This window comes from Scomber japonicus, chromosome 24 (assembly GCF_027409825.1).
Source record: "Scomber japonicus isolate fScoJap1 chromosome 24, fScoJap1.pri, whole genome shotgun sequence".
Taxonomy (NCBI): domain Eukaryota; kingdom Metazoa; phylum Chordata; class Actinopteri; order Scombriformes; family Scombridae; genus Scomber; species Scomber japonicus.
This window is the reverse complement of record NC_070601.1, coordinates 926,748-943,728: the sequence shown is the minus strand read 5'-3', so window position 1 is coordinate 943,728 and position 16,981 is coordinate 926,748. Positions and strand designations below refer to the sequence as shown.

At 39.9% G+C, this 16,981-nt stretch overlaps 1 protein-coding gene across 1 annotated transcript in view; it reads left to right on the top strand.

Moving 5' to 3' along the window:
- Nucleotides 1–16,981, top strand: part of LOC128354587 (uncharacterized) — a 42,329-nt gene that overhangs the window by 12,409 nt on the left and 12,939 nt on the right. The window contains exons 13-21 of the mRNA XM_053314803.1: nt 7–1,804; nt 1,909–2,082; nt 2,311–2,484; nt 3,098–3,271; nt 3,590–3,636; nt 3,776–4,321; nt 15,097–15,556; nt 15,670–15,843; nt 16,520–16,693. Of these exons, the coding sequence (XP_053170778.1) occupies nt 7–1,804; nt 1,909–2,082; nt 2,311–2,484; nt 3,098–3,271; nt 3,590–3,636; nt 3,776–4,321; nt 15,097–15,556; nt 15,670–15,843; nt 16,520–16,693 (3,721 nt within the window). The remainder of the gene's footprint in view (nt 1–6; nt 1,805–1,908; nt 2,083–2,310; nt 2,485–3,097; nt 3,272–3,589; nt 3,637–3,775; nt 4,322–15,096; nt 15,557–15,669; nt 15,844–16,519; nt 16,694–16,981) is intronic.

The following is a 16,981-nucleotide window of genomic DNA, read 5'->3' as shown; positions in this document are numbered from 1 at the left end:
TTCCAGAATCTCCTGCCATGTGCCAGCATAACCTCAAATCTAGTCTGAAGAAAAAGTTCGAGTGTCTGTTTGAGGGGATCGCTAAAGCAGGAAACCCAACCCTTCTGAATGAGATCTACACACCACTCTACATCACAGAGGGAGGGACTGCAGAGGTCAATGGTGAACATGAGATCAGACAGATTGAAACAGCATCCTGGAAACCAGACAGACCAGAAACAACAATCAGACAAGAAGACATCTTTAAAGCCTCACCTGGAAGAGATGAACCAATCAAAACAGTGATGACAAAGGGAGTGGCTGGCATTGGGAAAACAGTCTTAACACAGAAGTTCACTCTGGACTGGGCTGAAGACAAAGCCAACCAGGACATACACTTCACATTTCCATTCACTTTCAGAGAGCTGAATGTGGTGAAAGAGAAAAAGTACAGCTTGGTGGAACTTGTTCATCACTTCTTTACTGAAACCAAAGAAGCAGGAATCTGCAGGTTTGAAGAGTTCCAGGTTGTGTTCATCTTTGACGGTCTGGATGAGTGTCGACTTCCTCTGGACTTCCACAACAATGATATCCTGACTGATGTTACAGAGTCCACCTCAGTGGATGTGCTGCTGACAAACCTCATCAGGGGGAAACTACTTCCCTCTGCTCGCCTCTGGATAACCACACGACCTGCAGCAGCCAATCAGATCCCTCCTGAGTGTGTCGACATGGTGACAGAGGTCAGAGGGTTCACTGACCCACAGAAGGAGGAGTACTTCAGCAGGAGATTCAGAGATGAGGAGCAGGCCAGCACCATCATCTCCCACATCAAGACATCACGAAGCCTCCACATCATGTGCCACATCCCAGTCTTCTGCTGGATCATTGCTACAGTTCTGGAGGATGTGTTGAAAAGCAGAGAGGGAGGAGAGCTGCCCAAGACCCTGACTGAGATGTACATCCACTTCCTGGTGGTTCAGTCCAAACTGAAGAACATCAAGTATGATGGAGGAGCTGAGACAGATCCACACTGGAGTCCAGAGAGCAGGAAGATGATTGAGTCTCTGGGAAAACTGGCTTTTGAGCAGCTGCAGAAAGGCAACCTGATCTTCTATGAATCAGACCTGACAGAGTGTGGCATTGATATCAGAGCAGCCTCAGTGTACTCAGGAGTGTTCACACAGGTCTTTAAAGAGGAGAGAGGGCTGTACCAGGACAAGGTGTTCTGCTTCGTCCACCTGAGTGTTCAGGAGTTTCTGGCTGCTCTTCATGTCCATCTGACATTCATCAAGTCTGGAGTCAATCTGCTGGAAGAAGAACAAACAGCATCGCAGAAGTCTGAAACTAAACAGGAAACTGCAGAGACACATCTCTATCAGAGTGCAGTGGACGAGGCCTTAAAGAGTCCAAATGGACATCTGGACTTGTTCCTCCGATTCCTCCTGGGTCTTTCACTGCAGACCAATCAGACTCTCCTACGAGGTCTGCTGACACAGACAGGAAGTACCTCACAGACCAATCAGGAAACAGTCGAGTACATCAAGAAGAACATCAGTGAGAATCTTTCTGCAGAGAGAAGCATCAATCTGTTCCACTGTCTGAATGAACTGAAGGATCGCTCTCTAGTGGAGAAGATCCAACAGTACCTGAGATCAGGAAGTCTCTCCACAGTTAAACTGTCTCCTGCTCAGTGGTCAGCTCTGGTCTTCATCTTACTGTCATCAGAAAAAGATCTGGATGTGTTTGACCTGAAGAAATACTCTGCTTCAGATGAGGCTCTTCTGGGGCTGCTGCCAGTGGTCAAAGCCTCCAACAAAGCTCTGTAAGTAGACAGATAGTTGGCTTTATTCATTGCTTAAATATTCTGCTTTCTTTTCAACAAAAATAAATAACTTCCTACTATTTTTTTTTTAATTTCCTCTCCAGGTTGAGTGGCTGTGACCTCTCAGAGAGAAGCTGTGCAGCTCTGTCCTCTGTTCTCAGCTCCCAGTCCTCTAGTCTGAGAGATCTGGACCTGAGTAACAACAACCTGCAGGATTCAGGAGTGAAGCAGCTTTCTGCTGGACTAAAGAGTCCACACTGTACACTGAAAACTCTCAGGTCAGATCAAGTTACAGTTTGTCTTTGAAATATTTTTCTAAACTATGAGGTTCTGCCTCTGGGGTCAGGATCTCTAATTTGCAGATTTCTTGACTCTGCTTTATACATTTTACAGCACGCATACATTAACTGAGATAGTGAAACTATTGTTTGCCTTGATATGATGTGTTTTAGACAAGTACATGTCTTTTTATCACAGATTGTGTCATCTGTAATTTGTCACTCCAGGTTGTCTGACTGTAACCTCTCAGAGAGAAGCTGTGCAGCTCTGTCCTCTGTTCTCAGCTCCCAGTCCTCTAGTCTGAGAGATCTGGACCTGAGTAACAACAACCTGCAGGATTCAGGAGTGAAGCAGCTTTCTGCTGGACTGGAGAGTCCACACTGTACACTGAAAACTCTCAGGTCAGAATTCATCAACCTGTTCAAGATACGAACATTTGCAATCTGAATATCAGATAATAAACTTTGAAGCTATGTAGGATTGTCTCTGCTAATGTGATTCGTCAGTTTTTAGTAAGATAATTACATTCCATGCAGATTTCTTGTGTTGTAGAATCATTAATACCACTGCCTGTTTCAAAGTTTTCTACTAATTATGTCTAAAAACTGTTAAAAAAATACTCAACAGACAAATAATTACAGCAGGGTTCCTCAATCACTCGTTTTAGACTAAATAGCAGACTATTCTGTCTGGTGGATACTTTGATGAACCACGGTGTAATCACATTTTGTGGCAAGAGGTTCCTTGATTTTGTGTTGTTAAAAAAACATCTTCAACACACCAAACAACTCCTAAAAGTATGCTTTTATTCTTTCACAATGACAAAGTAAAAACATGCAGCTGAATCATTCTGCGGCTGCTGACTTTTGCCATTTGGCTGAATGCTCAACTTTTTGCAGCTCCCTGATTTGATTCATGTTTTAGTTAGTTCATTTGGAGACTGTTGTTGTATGTGACTGCACACAGCAGTACTCTCAGTCTGTGTGACATGTGTGTTGTTTTGTGTATTTGCAGCCTGTCAGGATGTCTGATCACAGAGAAAGGCTGTGTTTCTCTGGCCTCAGCTCTGCGGTGCAACCCCTCCCATCTGAGAGAGCTGGACCTGAGCTACAATCATCCAGGAGACTCAGGAGAGAAGATCCTGTCTGCTGGACTGGAGGATCCACACTGGAGACTGGACATTCTCAGGTATGGACAGACAATGTGTGATAGAGGAGGAAGAGCTGGAAACATTTTCTCTGTCAGAGCTGATCACAGATCTCAACTGAATCTTTGACTTTTTCTTCTTTCTAACTGAAGTTTCCTGTAAATGTTGAAAGTTAAACCTGATTAGATTCAATCAGGGTTTCAAAAGGATTGGGATAGTGGATTCAGATTGGATCAGAGTGTATGAAAGCCCAACCCCACATTAGAAGAGAATAATAAAACAGTAGACTAGAGCCATGTAACGTCCATGTTAGCATGCTGAAAGAGAACGTGCTGCTCTGACGCCCCTCCTCCTTTCAGCCTGCAGCCTGCTGGAGTCCGATGGTTGACACCAGGTCTGAGGAAGTGTAAGTGTGTTTTTCATTTCATTCATGAAAACAAAGCAAACTTCAAACTGTGACATCACTCATTCACATCCTACTGAAGATGAAGATCAGATGATAGATCAATAACTGCAGCTGTATTATGTCTCGTTCTCTCCATCAGATTTCTGTGAACTCGCACTAGATCCAAACACAGTGAGCAGAAAACTCAAACTGTCTGACAACAACAGGAAGATGACATATGTGGAGGAGGATCAGTCATATCCTGATCATCCAGACAGATTTGAGGGCTGTGCTCAGCTGCTGTGTAGAAATGAACTGACTGGTCGCTATTACTGGGAGGTCGAGTGGACAGTTGGAGTTAATATAGCAGTGAGTTACAGAGGAATCAGCAGGAGAGGAGACAGTGATAACTGCCGTCTTGGGTGGAATGATCAGTCCTGGATTCTGGAGTGCTCTGATTTCAGTGGTTGCTCTGTCATTCACAATAACAAAAGAACATCCATCCCCTCCTCTTCCTCCTCCTCCTCCTCCTCTGTCTCTAACAGAGTAGCAGTGTATGTGGACTGTCCTGCTGGCACTCTGTCCTTCTACAGAGTCTCCTCTGACACATTGATCCACCTCCACACCTTCAACACTACATTCACTGAACCTCTGTATGCTGGGTTTGGAGTCTGGTTCAACCCTGGTGCCTCAGTGTCTCTGTGTGGTCCGTAAGAAGGAGAGTCCCCTCCTGTCAGAAACGTCCTCATGTTATTTAGTACCAACCTGATCTCTCACTGGTTGTTGTAAATAGAGTTTCTAAAGCCAACATGGTTTCTACATGACTGACAGTTAGTTTGTTAGTCACATATTTCCACATTTAAAGGTGCAATATATGACATTCAACCCAATACTTTGTCAGAAAACAACTATTTAGAAGGTAAGGTCCTTCCTGGGTTCATTTTCAGAATGGCAGCTGGGTCACAAACTTTTTCATACTCTAAAACAATGCACTAAAATATGTTTGTGAAAACATTTGAGATGAGAAATATGAAATGCAGAAACAGAATATTTATCCAAATTAGATCAGCACTGCCTAGTTTGACAGTTGGATCTGAACTGTCTGCTTTCTTTCCCCAACTTAACTGAGTAAAATGATCTAGTGGGAGTGGGACTGAATGTTGTATAATACACCTTTTTTAAAATAAAAAGAAGTAGATTTTCTCAGACCAGATATATCAGACCATATGGATGTATGAATGCAGTATTAGTACGTCATATAGCTGTATAAACACAGTATTAGTACTTCATATAGCTGTATAAACACAGTATTAGTACTTCATAGTAGTATGAATTCATTGAGAGAGTTGTAGTTTCATAAATCAAAAAAGTACAAGTTTAAATCAATTCAAGTCTGCAGCTCTGCTTGTAGTAACTGCTCATGTCCACCAGATGGCGACATTTGACCGGGGGGGGGGGGGGAGCAGTGGATTTTTATGCTTAATATGATAAAATACTTAATATATAATATATTTGAGTTGACTGTTCAGAAATATAAGTAACAAAAACGTTAGAGAGAATAATTAAACATTCATATGTAAAGAAATGTTTTTCTCTTTTTTAGAGCAAAAATGTGTTTTCAAAATAAAATAAGTTTTCATAAGATGAGTGAAATAATATTTACTGGTATGATTTACTGGAATCAAACATCATTAATGAACAGCTTGATGAGTATTTCCTTTCTTCAGCTCTCAACAAAATTCTTACAATATGTGTATGAAGCTGATTCTGTCTCCATCTGGTGGCAGGATGAAGAATGACAGCGAGCTAACAGCCGAAGATTCAGGTTCAGGTTCAGGTTACTTTATTGAGACTTGCAGGTAAATTTGTTTCGCAGTGAGATGATGTCCTCCATTTTACAATAAATAAAACAAATGTGTAGTTGAGACAACAAATTCAACCAAAGAGACATAACTCCACCAATCAGGAGACAGAAAAGAGAAAAAGCATCAATGCCGGGAAACTGTCTCAGTAAAATAAACCCTAACCCTCCATGTGTGCTGGAAATATTGTTGAAATGTAGTTTCTAATGTAGTTGCTCATCAATAAGCAATAAAGATGATCATCAGTACATTGTGTTTGTATTGTTATGATATTAGAGACAAACTAACTTTGAGTCACGTGATAATATTAAAGCTAAAGATGTTTTACAGTGGATTAATTGATCAGACTGATTAGTTGATATTAATGTTTGTCAGTGAGCTTTCAAACATTCAAACAGCAGCTGAGTGTTTCACATTAGGCGGTTTCACGTCCAACTAAACATCTCATCTTTACTCAGAGACTCGTCCAGCCAGTCTGACTGTTTACTTTATTAGTGAGCGTGTAAGCGTGACGGCTGCCTGCACGCTCACACACACTGATGAAGGACGAGAAGCTGTGTCGGTTTGATGAAAATGAAACTTTAACTGAAGCACAAAGCTGCTTTTCTACACAGAGCTGCAGTTTCTTTAAACCATGTGATGGTTTTTAAACAGTCATCATTTCAAACAGAAATATCAGCTGGTAAACTTCCTCTTTAGACCAGTAAAAGATGGCCGTCTGTTCATTACGTTCATGTTTCTGATTATTTTATTTTTCATGAGAGAAAAAAACTCTGATAAATTATTGATTATAATTGTGATTATTTCCATTTGTGATGTGTTCTGTAACAGAGGATGAAGAGCAGTTATTGATGTAAAGACATAACTTTACAAATATAAAGATGTTTTATAGCTGTCAGTTAAATGTGTTAAATCTCATGTAAATGTAACGTTCAGCTTCTCTTCACATGAACGTCATGATGATTCTTTATTCTAACAGCACACAGTGAAACACTGAGAAACCATCAATACAACAATAAATATAGAAAAACATCCATCAACTGTGGTCATGTAGTGAGTCTTCCTTCCTTTCCCACCCCCTCTACAGGTGGAGCTCTGACTCATTAGGAAACAGCTCACCTGTGATAAAGAACCTTAGAGACAGCCGTGGAGTGGAGAGTCTTTGTCTTCAGCAGTTTGGACTGTTAACTGTAAGTTTGCTTTGTTTCATACTTTAACTTTCTCTTGAGTAACTCCAGGCTTTGTTTCTTGCTGTCTGATGTTTTTATTTCATCACAAAGTTGGAAGAACTCTCATGTTGGAGGATAAACCTACATGTTGTTAAATGATTGATTTACTGGAATCAAACATGATTAATGAACAGCTGATGATTATTTCCTTTCTTCATCTCTCAGGAATCAAATAAAATCTACTTTTTAATGTTGTTTCCTCCAACTTAAAGTCTTTAAAGTCTGCTGTGAAATGTTAAAATTAAATGTATTGTATTAACTGATGCAAAGGGACAGTCAGAGGATGTCATGAAGGTCAGTGTGTTTTAATTTGTGCTGGTTCATTAAGGTATTTCCAGTTAAACAAGATGTGATAACGTGTATACTGGTTCATATGTCTCTGTTATCAGAAGTTCACAAGTACCATCACCACATTACAAAACTGGCTTCGTGTAAAAATAGATTTAAACAGAAACTACTAAATTATAAAATATAAGATAAAGATATTTACATCTTGTTGATTGGTGTTTAATTCACTAGATATTAATTAGTAAAGCTTCCTCTCAGATGAATAAAACTCTTTTTTTAAACAGACCTGGTCCAGACAGCAGAGAGCTGCAGAGATATGACAGTCATGTAAATGTATTACACTCAACACTTCACATTACAGTTGATACTGTTTGGTCCTCACTGTTCAGTCTGACTGTTTTAATTAAACATCAACTCATGTAAAACTATAAAAGCAGAACCTGATCTGAGATCCTTGCAAAGAAACTGGACTTCAGTCTGAAACTTGATACTCAGATTGTTTATGAAGGATAATAATTCATGTTTATTGAGGCATCTGTAGACGAAAAAATGTTTTAATGGATCAGTTACATTTTTATCACCTTTTATTTTATCACACAATGAGATCAATGACCTCTCAGTTAAATGTGTTAAATCTCATAAATTTAAACGTTCAGCTTCTCTTCACATGAACGTCATGATGATTCTTTATTCTAACAGCACACAGTTAAACACTGAGAAACCATCAATACAACAATAAATATAGAAAACCATCCATCAACTGTGGTCATGTAGTGAGTCTTCCTTCCTGTCCCGCCTCCTCTACAGGTGGAGCTCTGACTCATTAGGAAACAGCTCACCTGTGATAAAAACCCTCAGTGACAGCCGTGGAGTGGAGAGTCTTTGTCTTCAGCAGTTTGGACTGTTAACTGTAAGTTTGCTTTGTTTCATACTTTAACTTCCTCTTTAGTAACTCCAGGCTTTGTTTCTTGCTGTCTGATGTTTTTATTTCATCACAAAGTTTGAAGAACTCTCATGTTGGAGGATAAACCTACATGTTGTTAAATGATTGATTTACTGGAATCAAACATGATTAATGAACAGCTGATGATTATTTCCTTTCTTCATCTCTCAGGAATCAAATTAAATCTACTTTTTTAACATTGTTTCTACCAACTTAAAGTCTTTAAAGTCTCCTGTGAAAGGTTAAAATTAAATGTATTGTATTAACTGATGCAAAGGGACAGTCAGAGGATGTCATGAAGGTCAGTGTGTTTCAATTTGTGTTGGTTCATTAAGATATTTCCAGTTAAACAAGATGTGATAACGTGTATACTGGTTCATATTTCTCTGTTATCAGAAATTCATAAGTACCATCACCACATTACAACACTGGCTACATGTACAAATAGATAAAAACAGAAACTACTAAATTATAAAATATAAGATAAAGATATTTACATCTTGTTGATTGGTGTTTAATTCACTTAATATTAATTAGTAAAGCTTCCTCTCAGATGAATAAAGCTCTTTTTTAAACAGACCTGGTCCAGACAGCAGAGAGCTGCAGAGATATAACATTCATGTAAATGTATTACACTCAACACTTCACATTACAGTTGATACTGTTTGATCCTCACTGTTCAGTCTGACTGTTTTAATTAAACATCAACTCATGTAAAACTATAAAAGCAGGACCTGATCTCAGATCCTTGCAAAGAAACTGGACTTCAGTCTGAAACTTGATACTCAGATTGTTTATGAAGGATTATAATTCATGTTTATTGAGGCGTCTGTGGACGAAAAAATGTTTTAATGGATCATCTATATTTTTATCACCTTTTATTTTATAACACAATGAGATCAGTGACCTCTCAGTTAAATGTGTTAAATCTCATAAATTTAAACGTTCAGCTTCTCTTCACATGAACGTCATGTGATCCTTTATTCTAACAGCACACAGTTAAACACTGAGAAACCATCAATACAACAATAAATATAGAAAAACATCCATCAACTGTGGTCATGTAGTGAGTCTTCCTTCCTGTCCCGCCTCCTCTACAGGTGGAGCTCTGACTCATCAGGAAACAGCTCACCTGTGATAAAAACCCTTAGTGACAGCTGTGGAGTGGAGAGTCTTTGTCTTCAGCAGTTTGGACTGTTAACTGTAAGTTTGCTTTGTTTCATTCAGTCTAATTGTGTTCTTGGTTTAAAATTAGTTATTACTGGTGTATGCAGTTAGACAGGAAGTGATGATGTGTGTGTTTATTGGTTCATATATCTTTGTAATCAGAGTTTTTTTCAGAAGTTCACATAAATCATCCCCACATTACCACACTGTCAGCTTTATGTACAATTTGGAAAAAATAAATTACTAAATTAAAAAAGGCTATAAAACAGTTTCACTTTACACCAAATGACATTTTATCTGCATTGTTAAATGTCTCACATAGTTAAGATCTAACATCTGCTGCTGTTTAACAAGTTTGTATTTACTGTAAAAGAAGTCCTATCAAAGTAAATGAGCTCTGATTATCATTGAATAGATGTGTGTTTGTATGTTCACTACTAATGTGACAACATAAAGAGAACTCAAAGTTAACTAAAACTATTTACATGTTTATTGGTGTTTAATTCACTTAATATTAATTAGTAAAGCTTCCTCTCAGATGACTAAAGCTCTTTTTTAAACAGACCTGGTCCAGACAGCAGAGAGCTGCAGAGATATGACATTCATGTAAATGTATTACACTCAACACTTCACATTACAGTTGATACTGTTTGGTCCTCACTGTTCAGTCTGACTGTTTTAATTAAACATCAACTCATGTAAAACTATAAAAGCAGAACCTGATATCAGATCCTTGCAAAGAAACTGGACTTCAGTCTGAAACTTGATACTCAGGTTGTTTGTGAAGGATAATAATTCATGTTTATTGAGGCGTCTGTGGATGAAAACATGTTTTAATGGATCATTTATATTTTTATCACCTTTTATTTTATAACACAATGAGATCAATGACCTCTCAGTTAAATGTGTTAAATCTCATGAATGTAAATGTAACGTTCAGCTTCTCTTCACATGAACGTCATGATGATTCTTTATTCTAAACACTGAGAAACCATCAATACAACAATAAATATAGAAAACCATCCATCAACTGTGGTCATGTAGTGAGTCTTCCTTCCTGTCCCGCCTCCTCTACAGGTGGAGCTCTGATTCATCGGGAAACAGCTCACCTGTGATAAAAACCCTTAGTGACAGCCGTGGAGTGGAGAGTCTTTGTCTTCAGCAGTTTGGACTGTTAACTGTAAGTTTGCTTTGTTTCATTCAGTCTAATTGTGTTCTTGGTTTAAAAGTAGTTATTACTGGTGTATGCAGTTAGACAGGAAGTGATGATGTGTGTGTTTATTGGTTCATATATCTTTGTAATCAGAGAAATTCACATAAGTCATCCCCACATTACAACACTGTCAGCTTTATGTACAATTTGGAAAAAATAAATTACTAAATTTAAAAAAGGCTATAAAACAGTTTCACTTTATTGTTAAATGTCTCACAGCAGTTAAGATCTAACATCTGCTGCTGTTTAACAAGGTTGTATTTACTGTAAAAGAAGTCCTATCAAAGTAAATGTGGTCTGATTATTATCATTGAATAGATGTGTGTTTGTATGTTCACTACTAATGTGACAACATAAAGAGAACTCAAAGATAACTAAAACTATTTATATGTTGATTGGTGTTTAATTCACTGAATATGAATGGAAGTGAAGCTTCCTCTCAGATTCAGTCAGTATGAGTCTGTGAATGTAAATCCTCCTCCATGCATCATGTGTGCTGCTCTTCACTTCACTGCAGCTTCATGGCGCCATCTAGTGGACTGATAGTAGAAGTGCAGCAGCTGATGGCAGCTTTCTCTGCCTCACACTGCTGTCTGGCTGCATTCACACTGATATATAACAGAAAATAACAGCCAATCACAGGAGGAGCAGCTGATATTTAGGATGTGACAGGAGAAATGATGTAAAGGATGATCTGTGTTTCCTCTCCAGATGAAGGTAGAAAGTGTGTGTGACTGATGTGGATGTGACTTCAGCAGCATGGATCAGAGTGAGGACAGAGAGGAGGGAGTCCCTCCCTCTAAACGCTCTCTGTGTGGGGAACATGACAGCCAGACCAAAGCTCAGAGGTGAGATGAGGATCTGTAACTGTCCATCACTGTTCTCCACCATCATTATTCACACTCAAAGCTCTGTGTGTGTTGTGTAGAACAACAAGGAGGCAGGACAGACCAGACTCTGCTGGACCTGGACCTGGACCTGGACCTGGACCTGGACCTGAACCTGGACCTGAACCTGAACATAGCTGTGTGTCCTTCAAGAGCGACCGATCAAATGATTTTTTAATTGATTTTAAACAACAACACTCATCTGGTCTAAAGTAAGTTGTTCTCAGTATTAAAATCAGGATGATATTAGTTAAAATGTAAATCAGGATAAACAGTTATCAGTTGGATTGTTTGAGATTTGCACAATTTATTGATATTTCTGTAATATATAAGTTCTGATCCATAATGTTGGTAATTAGATCATTTCAGTTTGTTGTTGTTTGTATTCAACCAATTCAAATTCAATATGCCTTCAGCAGTGTGCAGTGAGGGAGAGTTTCATGGAGGGTTAGTGAGAGCTGTTGAGACTAAACCAAACTGACTCTGAGCTGAAAGCTACAAACAGACCAAGCTGTTGATTCTCAGTAGGATCAGCAGGACTAGTAAAGCTTTACCACTACAGGGAGTCATCTGATTCTCTGTTCACATCCAAATATCACTTGATGGACCTTTAGCTTGTGTTTGTCTCTGTGTGGACAGACATACTGTGAACTCATTGTTAATGATTCCTCCACAGAGTGGACCAGGAGAGCTCAGAGGTTCCCAGTGGTCAGTCTGCCCAGCAGCATCAAACACACCTGGACTCCATATTTATGGTCTGTATATGTACAACAACTACTTTTACATCTATTGTGTTCACAATCATCTCCATGCTGCACTTTGTAGACCAGTGGATTGTCAGTGTGTCCAACATGGATCTGATGTTTGCTTCATGGTGTTAGTTTGATTGTGTCATTCATATATTATTCTGTTCCAGCTGCTGGAGGAGAACATAGTCACTTTTGTGAAGAACGAGCTGAAGAAGATGCAGAAGCTTCTGAGTCCAGATTACCCAGAATGCTTAGAGAGTCAGAGGGAGGATGAGGAGGTGTTGGACAGTGAGGAGGAAGAGCAGAGGAGGAAGAGCAGAGGAGGAGGAGCAGAGATGCATTTCTGAAGATCACACTGCACTTCCTGAGGAGAATGAAGCAGGAGGAGCTGGCTGACTGTCTGCAGAGCAGTAAGAGGATTTCTATAAAGTCTGGTCAAACAATAGAGACTCAAATTGAATTGCACTTAAATTTGAATTGTTGTAAATCTAAACATTTTTCAATATCCAGAAATTTTAAGTTGGTCCACTGCTAAGTTTTTGGTGTTCAGCAAATTCCTTCTTCGTTATACATCTTGGCAAAATTGTACATCAAGTAAGCTAATAGAAAAACATTGGAAACTACCTTTGACCTGAAGTTTTTATCAGAATACCCTCTGACTACAGTGGAGACCTCTTCACCTGTCTTGAGTTTCACTTAGGAATTAAAAATAAAGCCCATGTTTGCCATTCCTAAAGCTTTGGTTGATGATATGCTTTTATACTTAATTAAAACTGACTTATTCCCAGGCACTAGTGGATTGGATTTATGAGTTTTCTTTAAATTAGAGAATTATATAAGAGGAATACCCATCTGTATCCAGGGATGGAAGTTGAGATGTTTCCCCAAGGTTTTCACTGTCAGTGTTGGTTTTAGATATTCATGTGATAACTGTAGTTGTTGTTGTTGTGCTGGGACTCTTCACCCGTGAGCGTACTCCGGTTAGGGAATAAGGACACCGTTCTTTCGTTTCAACTTCTTTATGTGTAGTTTTCAGCAACAGGTAATACACGCTCCCATCACATCACGTGTTTCCTACACCCCACTTTTTAGGACCCGGAAACGTAAACATAGCTGCCCGATAGACTGCCTGAGGACCCCAATAATGTAAACTTAGCTGCCCTGTAACTGCATGAATTAAACAGACTCAAATTAAAGGGTGCATTATCTCAAATTAGTAACTTATGTAAGTCAACAATAATAAATTCTATTAGATTCAACAATTAACATATTAATTAGGGTATCTTTATCTTTTATCTTTATCTCTGACAAAGGGAATTTATAACAGTTGGACTTCAAAATAGTCTTAGTTACCCTGAAGATTCAACCCACAACCTCAAAACATCTTAATAGTGTCCCACCCCATTAGCAAAAAGGCTGAAAGCTTTATGTTTTAGTCATTATACTTGTGATATATCTTCAAATTCTTGGTGACCTCAGAGTTGACCACCAATGCATAAAGTGTGCAGAAGGTACCACACGTTTCAGCTTTTCAGCCATTGAACAACTATGTTACTTGGCCCTATTCAATCAACAAGACAGTTCCCAAAGATGGCATCTTTAACATGTAGAAGAATGTGTGATATGTATTGTGAACAGTACGTAGTGTGTGCTCTCAAAATCGAGCTATAATGCTTAAGAATTTGAGGAATCAAATATTTGCATCAGTGCACTGGAATTACTTCTTTATTCTTTGAGAAATGAAAGGGTTGTTTTTCATTTCCAGCACACTCAACAAAGTTTTTGTAATGGTTCTTTTGTTCTTCCAGAATCTCCTGCCATGTGCCAGCATAACCTGAAATCGAGTCTGAAGAAAAAGTTTGAGTGTTTGTTTGAGGGGATCGCTAAAGCAGGAAACCCAACCCTTCTGAATGAGATCTACACACCACTCTACATCACAGAGGGAGGGACTGCAGAGGTCAATGATGAACATGAGGTCAGACAGATTGAAACAACATTCAGGAAACCAGTCAGACCAGAAACAACAATCAGACATGAAGACATCTTTAAAGCCTCACCTGGAAGAGATGAACCAATCAGAACAGTGATGACAAAGGGAGTGGCTGGCATTGGGAAAACAGTCTTAACACAGAAGTTCACTCTGGACTGGGCTGAAGACAAAGCCAACCAGGACATACACTTCACATTTCCATTCACTTTCAGAGAGCTGAATGGGCTGAAAGAGAAAAAGTACAGCTTGGTGGAACTTGTTCATCACTTCTTTACTGAAACCAAAGAAGCAGGAATCTGCAGGTTTGAAGAGTTCCAGGTTGTGTTCATCTTTGACGGTCTGGATGAGTGTCGACTTCCTCTGGACTTCCACAACACTGAGATCCTGACTGATGTTACAGAGTCCACCTCAGTGGATGTGCTGCTGACAAACCTCATCAGGGGGAAACTGCTTCCCTCTGCTCGCCTCTGGATAACCACACGACCTGCAGCAGCCAATCAGATCCCTCCTGAGTGTGTCGGCATGGTGACAGAGGTCAGAGGGTTCACTGATCCACAGAAGGAGGAGTACTTCAGCAGGAGATTCAGAGATGAGGAGCAGGCCAGCACCATCATCTCCCACATCAAGACATCACGAAGTCTCCACATCATGTGCCACATCCCAGTCTTCTGCTGGATCACTGCTACAGTTCTGGAGGATGTGTTGAAAAGCAGAGAGGGAGGAGAGCTGCCCAAGACCCTGACTCAGATGTACATCCACTTCCTGGTGGTTCAGGCCAAACTGAAGAACATCAAGTATGATGGAGGAGCTGAGACAGATCCACACTGGAGTCCAGAGAACAGGAAGATGATTGAGTCTCTGGGAAAACTGGCTTTTGAGCAGCTGCAGAAAGGCAACCTGATCTTCTATGAATCAGACCTGACAGAGTGTGGCATCGATATCAGAGCAGCCTCAGTGTGCTCAGGAGTGTTCACACAGGTCTTTAAAGAGGAGAGAGGGCTGTACCAGGACAAGGTGTTCTGCTTCGTCCATCTGAGTGTTCAGGAGTTTCTGGCTGCTCTTCATGTCCATCTGACATTCATCAAGTCTGGAGTCAATCTGCTGGAAGAACAAACAACATCCCAGAAGTCTGAAACTAAACAAGAATCTGCAGAGACACGTTTCTACCAGAGTGCTGTGGACGAGGCCTTAAAGAGTCCAAATGGACACCTGGACTTGTTCCTCCGCTTCCTCCTGGGTCTTTCACTGCAGACCAATCAAACTCTCCTACGAGGTCTGCTGACACAGACAGGAAGTAGCTCACAGACCAATCAGGAAACAGTTGAGTACATCAAGAAGAAGATCAGTGAGAATCTGTCTGCAGAGAGAAGCATCAATCTGTTCCACTGTCTGAATGAATTGAATGATCGTTCTCTAGTGCAGGAGATCCAACAGTCCCTGAGATCAGGAAGTCTCTCCACAGATGAACTGTCTCCTGCTCAGTGGTCAGCTCTGGTCTTCATCTTACTGTCATCAGAAAAAGATCTGGATGTGTTTGACCTGAAGAAATACTCTGCTTCAGAGGAGGCTCTTCTGGGGCTGCTGCCAGTGGTCAAAGCCTCCAACAAAGCACTGTAAGTAAACAGGTAGTTAGATTTATTCATCACTTAAATTTTCTGCTTTTTTTTCAACGAAAAAGAATAATAAGAAAAATAACTCCTATCTTTCTTCCTTTTTATTTGCTCAGACTGACTGACTGTAACCTCTCAGTTAGAAGCTGTGCAGCTCTGTCCTCAGTTCTCAGCTCCCAGTCCTCTAGTCTGAGAGATCTGGACCTGAGTAACAACAACCTGCAAGATTCAGGAGTGAAGCAGCTTTCTGATGGACTAAAGAGTCCACACTCTACACTGGAAACTCTCAGGTCAGGATTCATCAACCTGTTCAACAGATGAATATTTAAAATCGGAATGATATTAGAAGACCAGATCTAAGGGACCATGACTGACAGGGGCCCAAAGATATTTTTAGAACACATGTTCATTGTTTATTATTAATAGACATTAAAATAATATTTCAATTAAACTGTACTCATTAAAAAATAGAGTTTATTCTTCAGTCCTGCCTCCAAACCAGGTTGCATGGTTGGCATTGCTTGTGCCTGGTGGTGGGGCCCAATGCAATATCTTTTTATGGGGCCCAAAATCCCTGGCAGCACCCCTGTTAGAAGATACACTTTAAACCTGTGTAGAATCATCTTGGCTGATATGATTTGGCAAACCAGTTTTTACTAAATTTCTTTTGTTTTGGTTGGTGAATTATTTAATACCACAGATGAGTAAACAGATTGCTTCTAAATGTGTGTAAAACATTGCACCTTCACAGCCAAGTATTCACAGGGTTCCTCCAGCACTAGTTTCAGGCTAAAGCAGACTAGTCTGTCTGGTGGTTAGTTTGATGAACCTCTTTCTTGGTTACTTAGTTACTTAGTTAGTGGTAACTAAACCACAACAGCAGATAATTACTTGTACTCATTGAATACAGTATTACATCAGTACTCTCAGTCTGTGTGACATGTGTATTGTTTTGTGTGTTTGCAGCCTGTCAGGATGTCTGATCACAGAGGAAGGCTGTGCTTCTCTGGCCTCAGCTCTGCGGGACAACCCCTCCCATCTGAGAGAGCTGGACCTGAGCTACAATCATCCAGGAGACTCAGGAGAGAAGATCCTCTCTGCTGGACTGGAGGATCCACACTGGAGTCTGGACACTCTCAGGTATGGACAGACAATGTGTGATAGAGGAGGAAGAGCTGGAAACATTTTCTCTGTCAGAGCTGATCACAGATCTCAACTGAATCTTTGACTTTTTCTTCTTTCTAACTGAAGTTTCCTGTAAATGTTGAAAGTTAAACCTGATTAGATTCAATCAGGGTTTCAGAAGGATTGGGATAGTGGATTCAGATTGGATCAAAGTGTATGAAAGCCCAACCCCACATTAGAAGAGAATAATAAAACAGTAGACTAGAGCCATGTAACGTCCATGTTAGCATGCTGAAAGAGAAC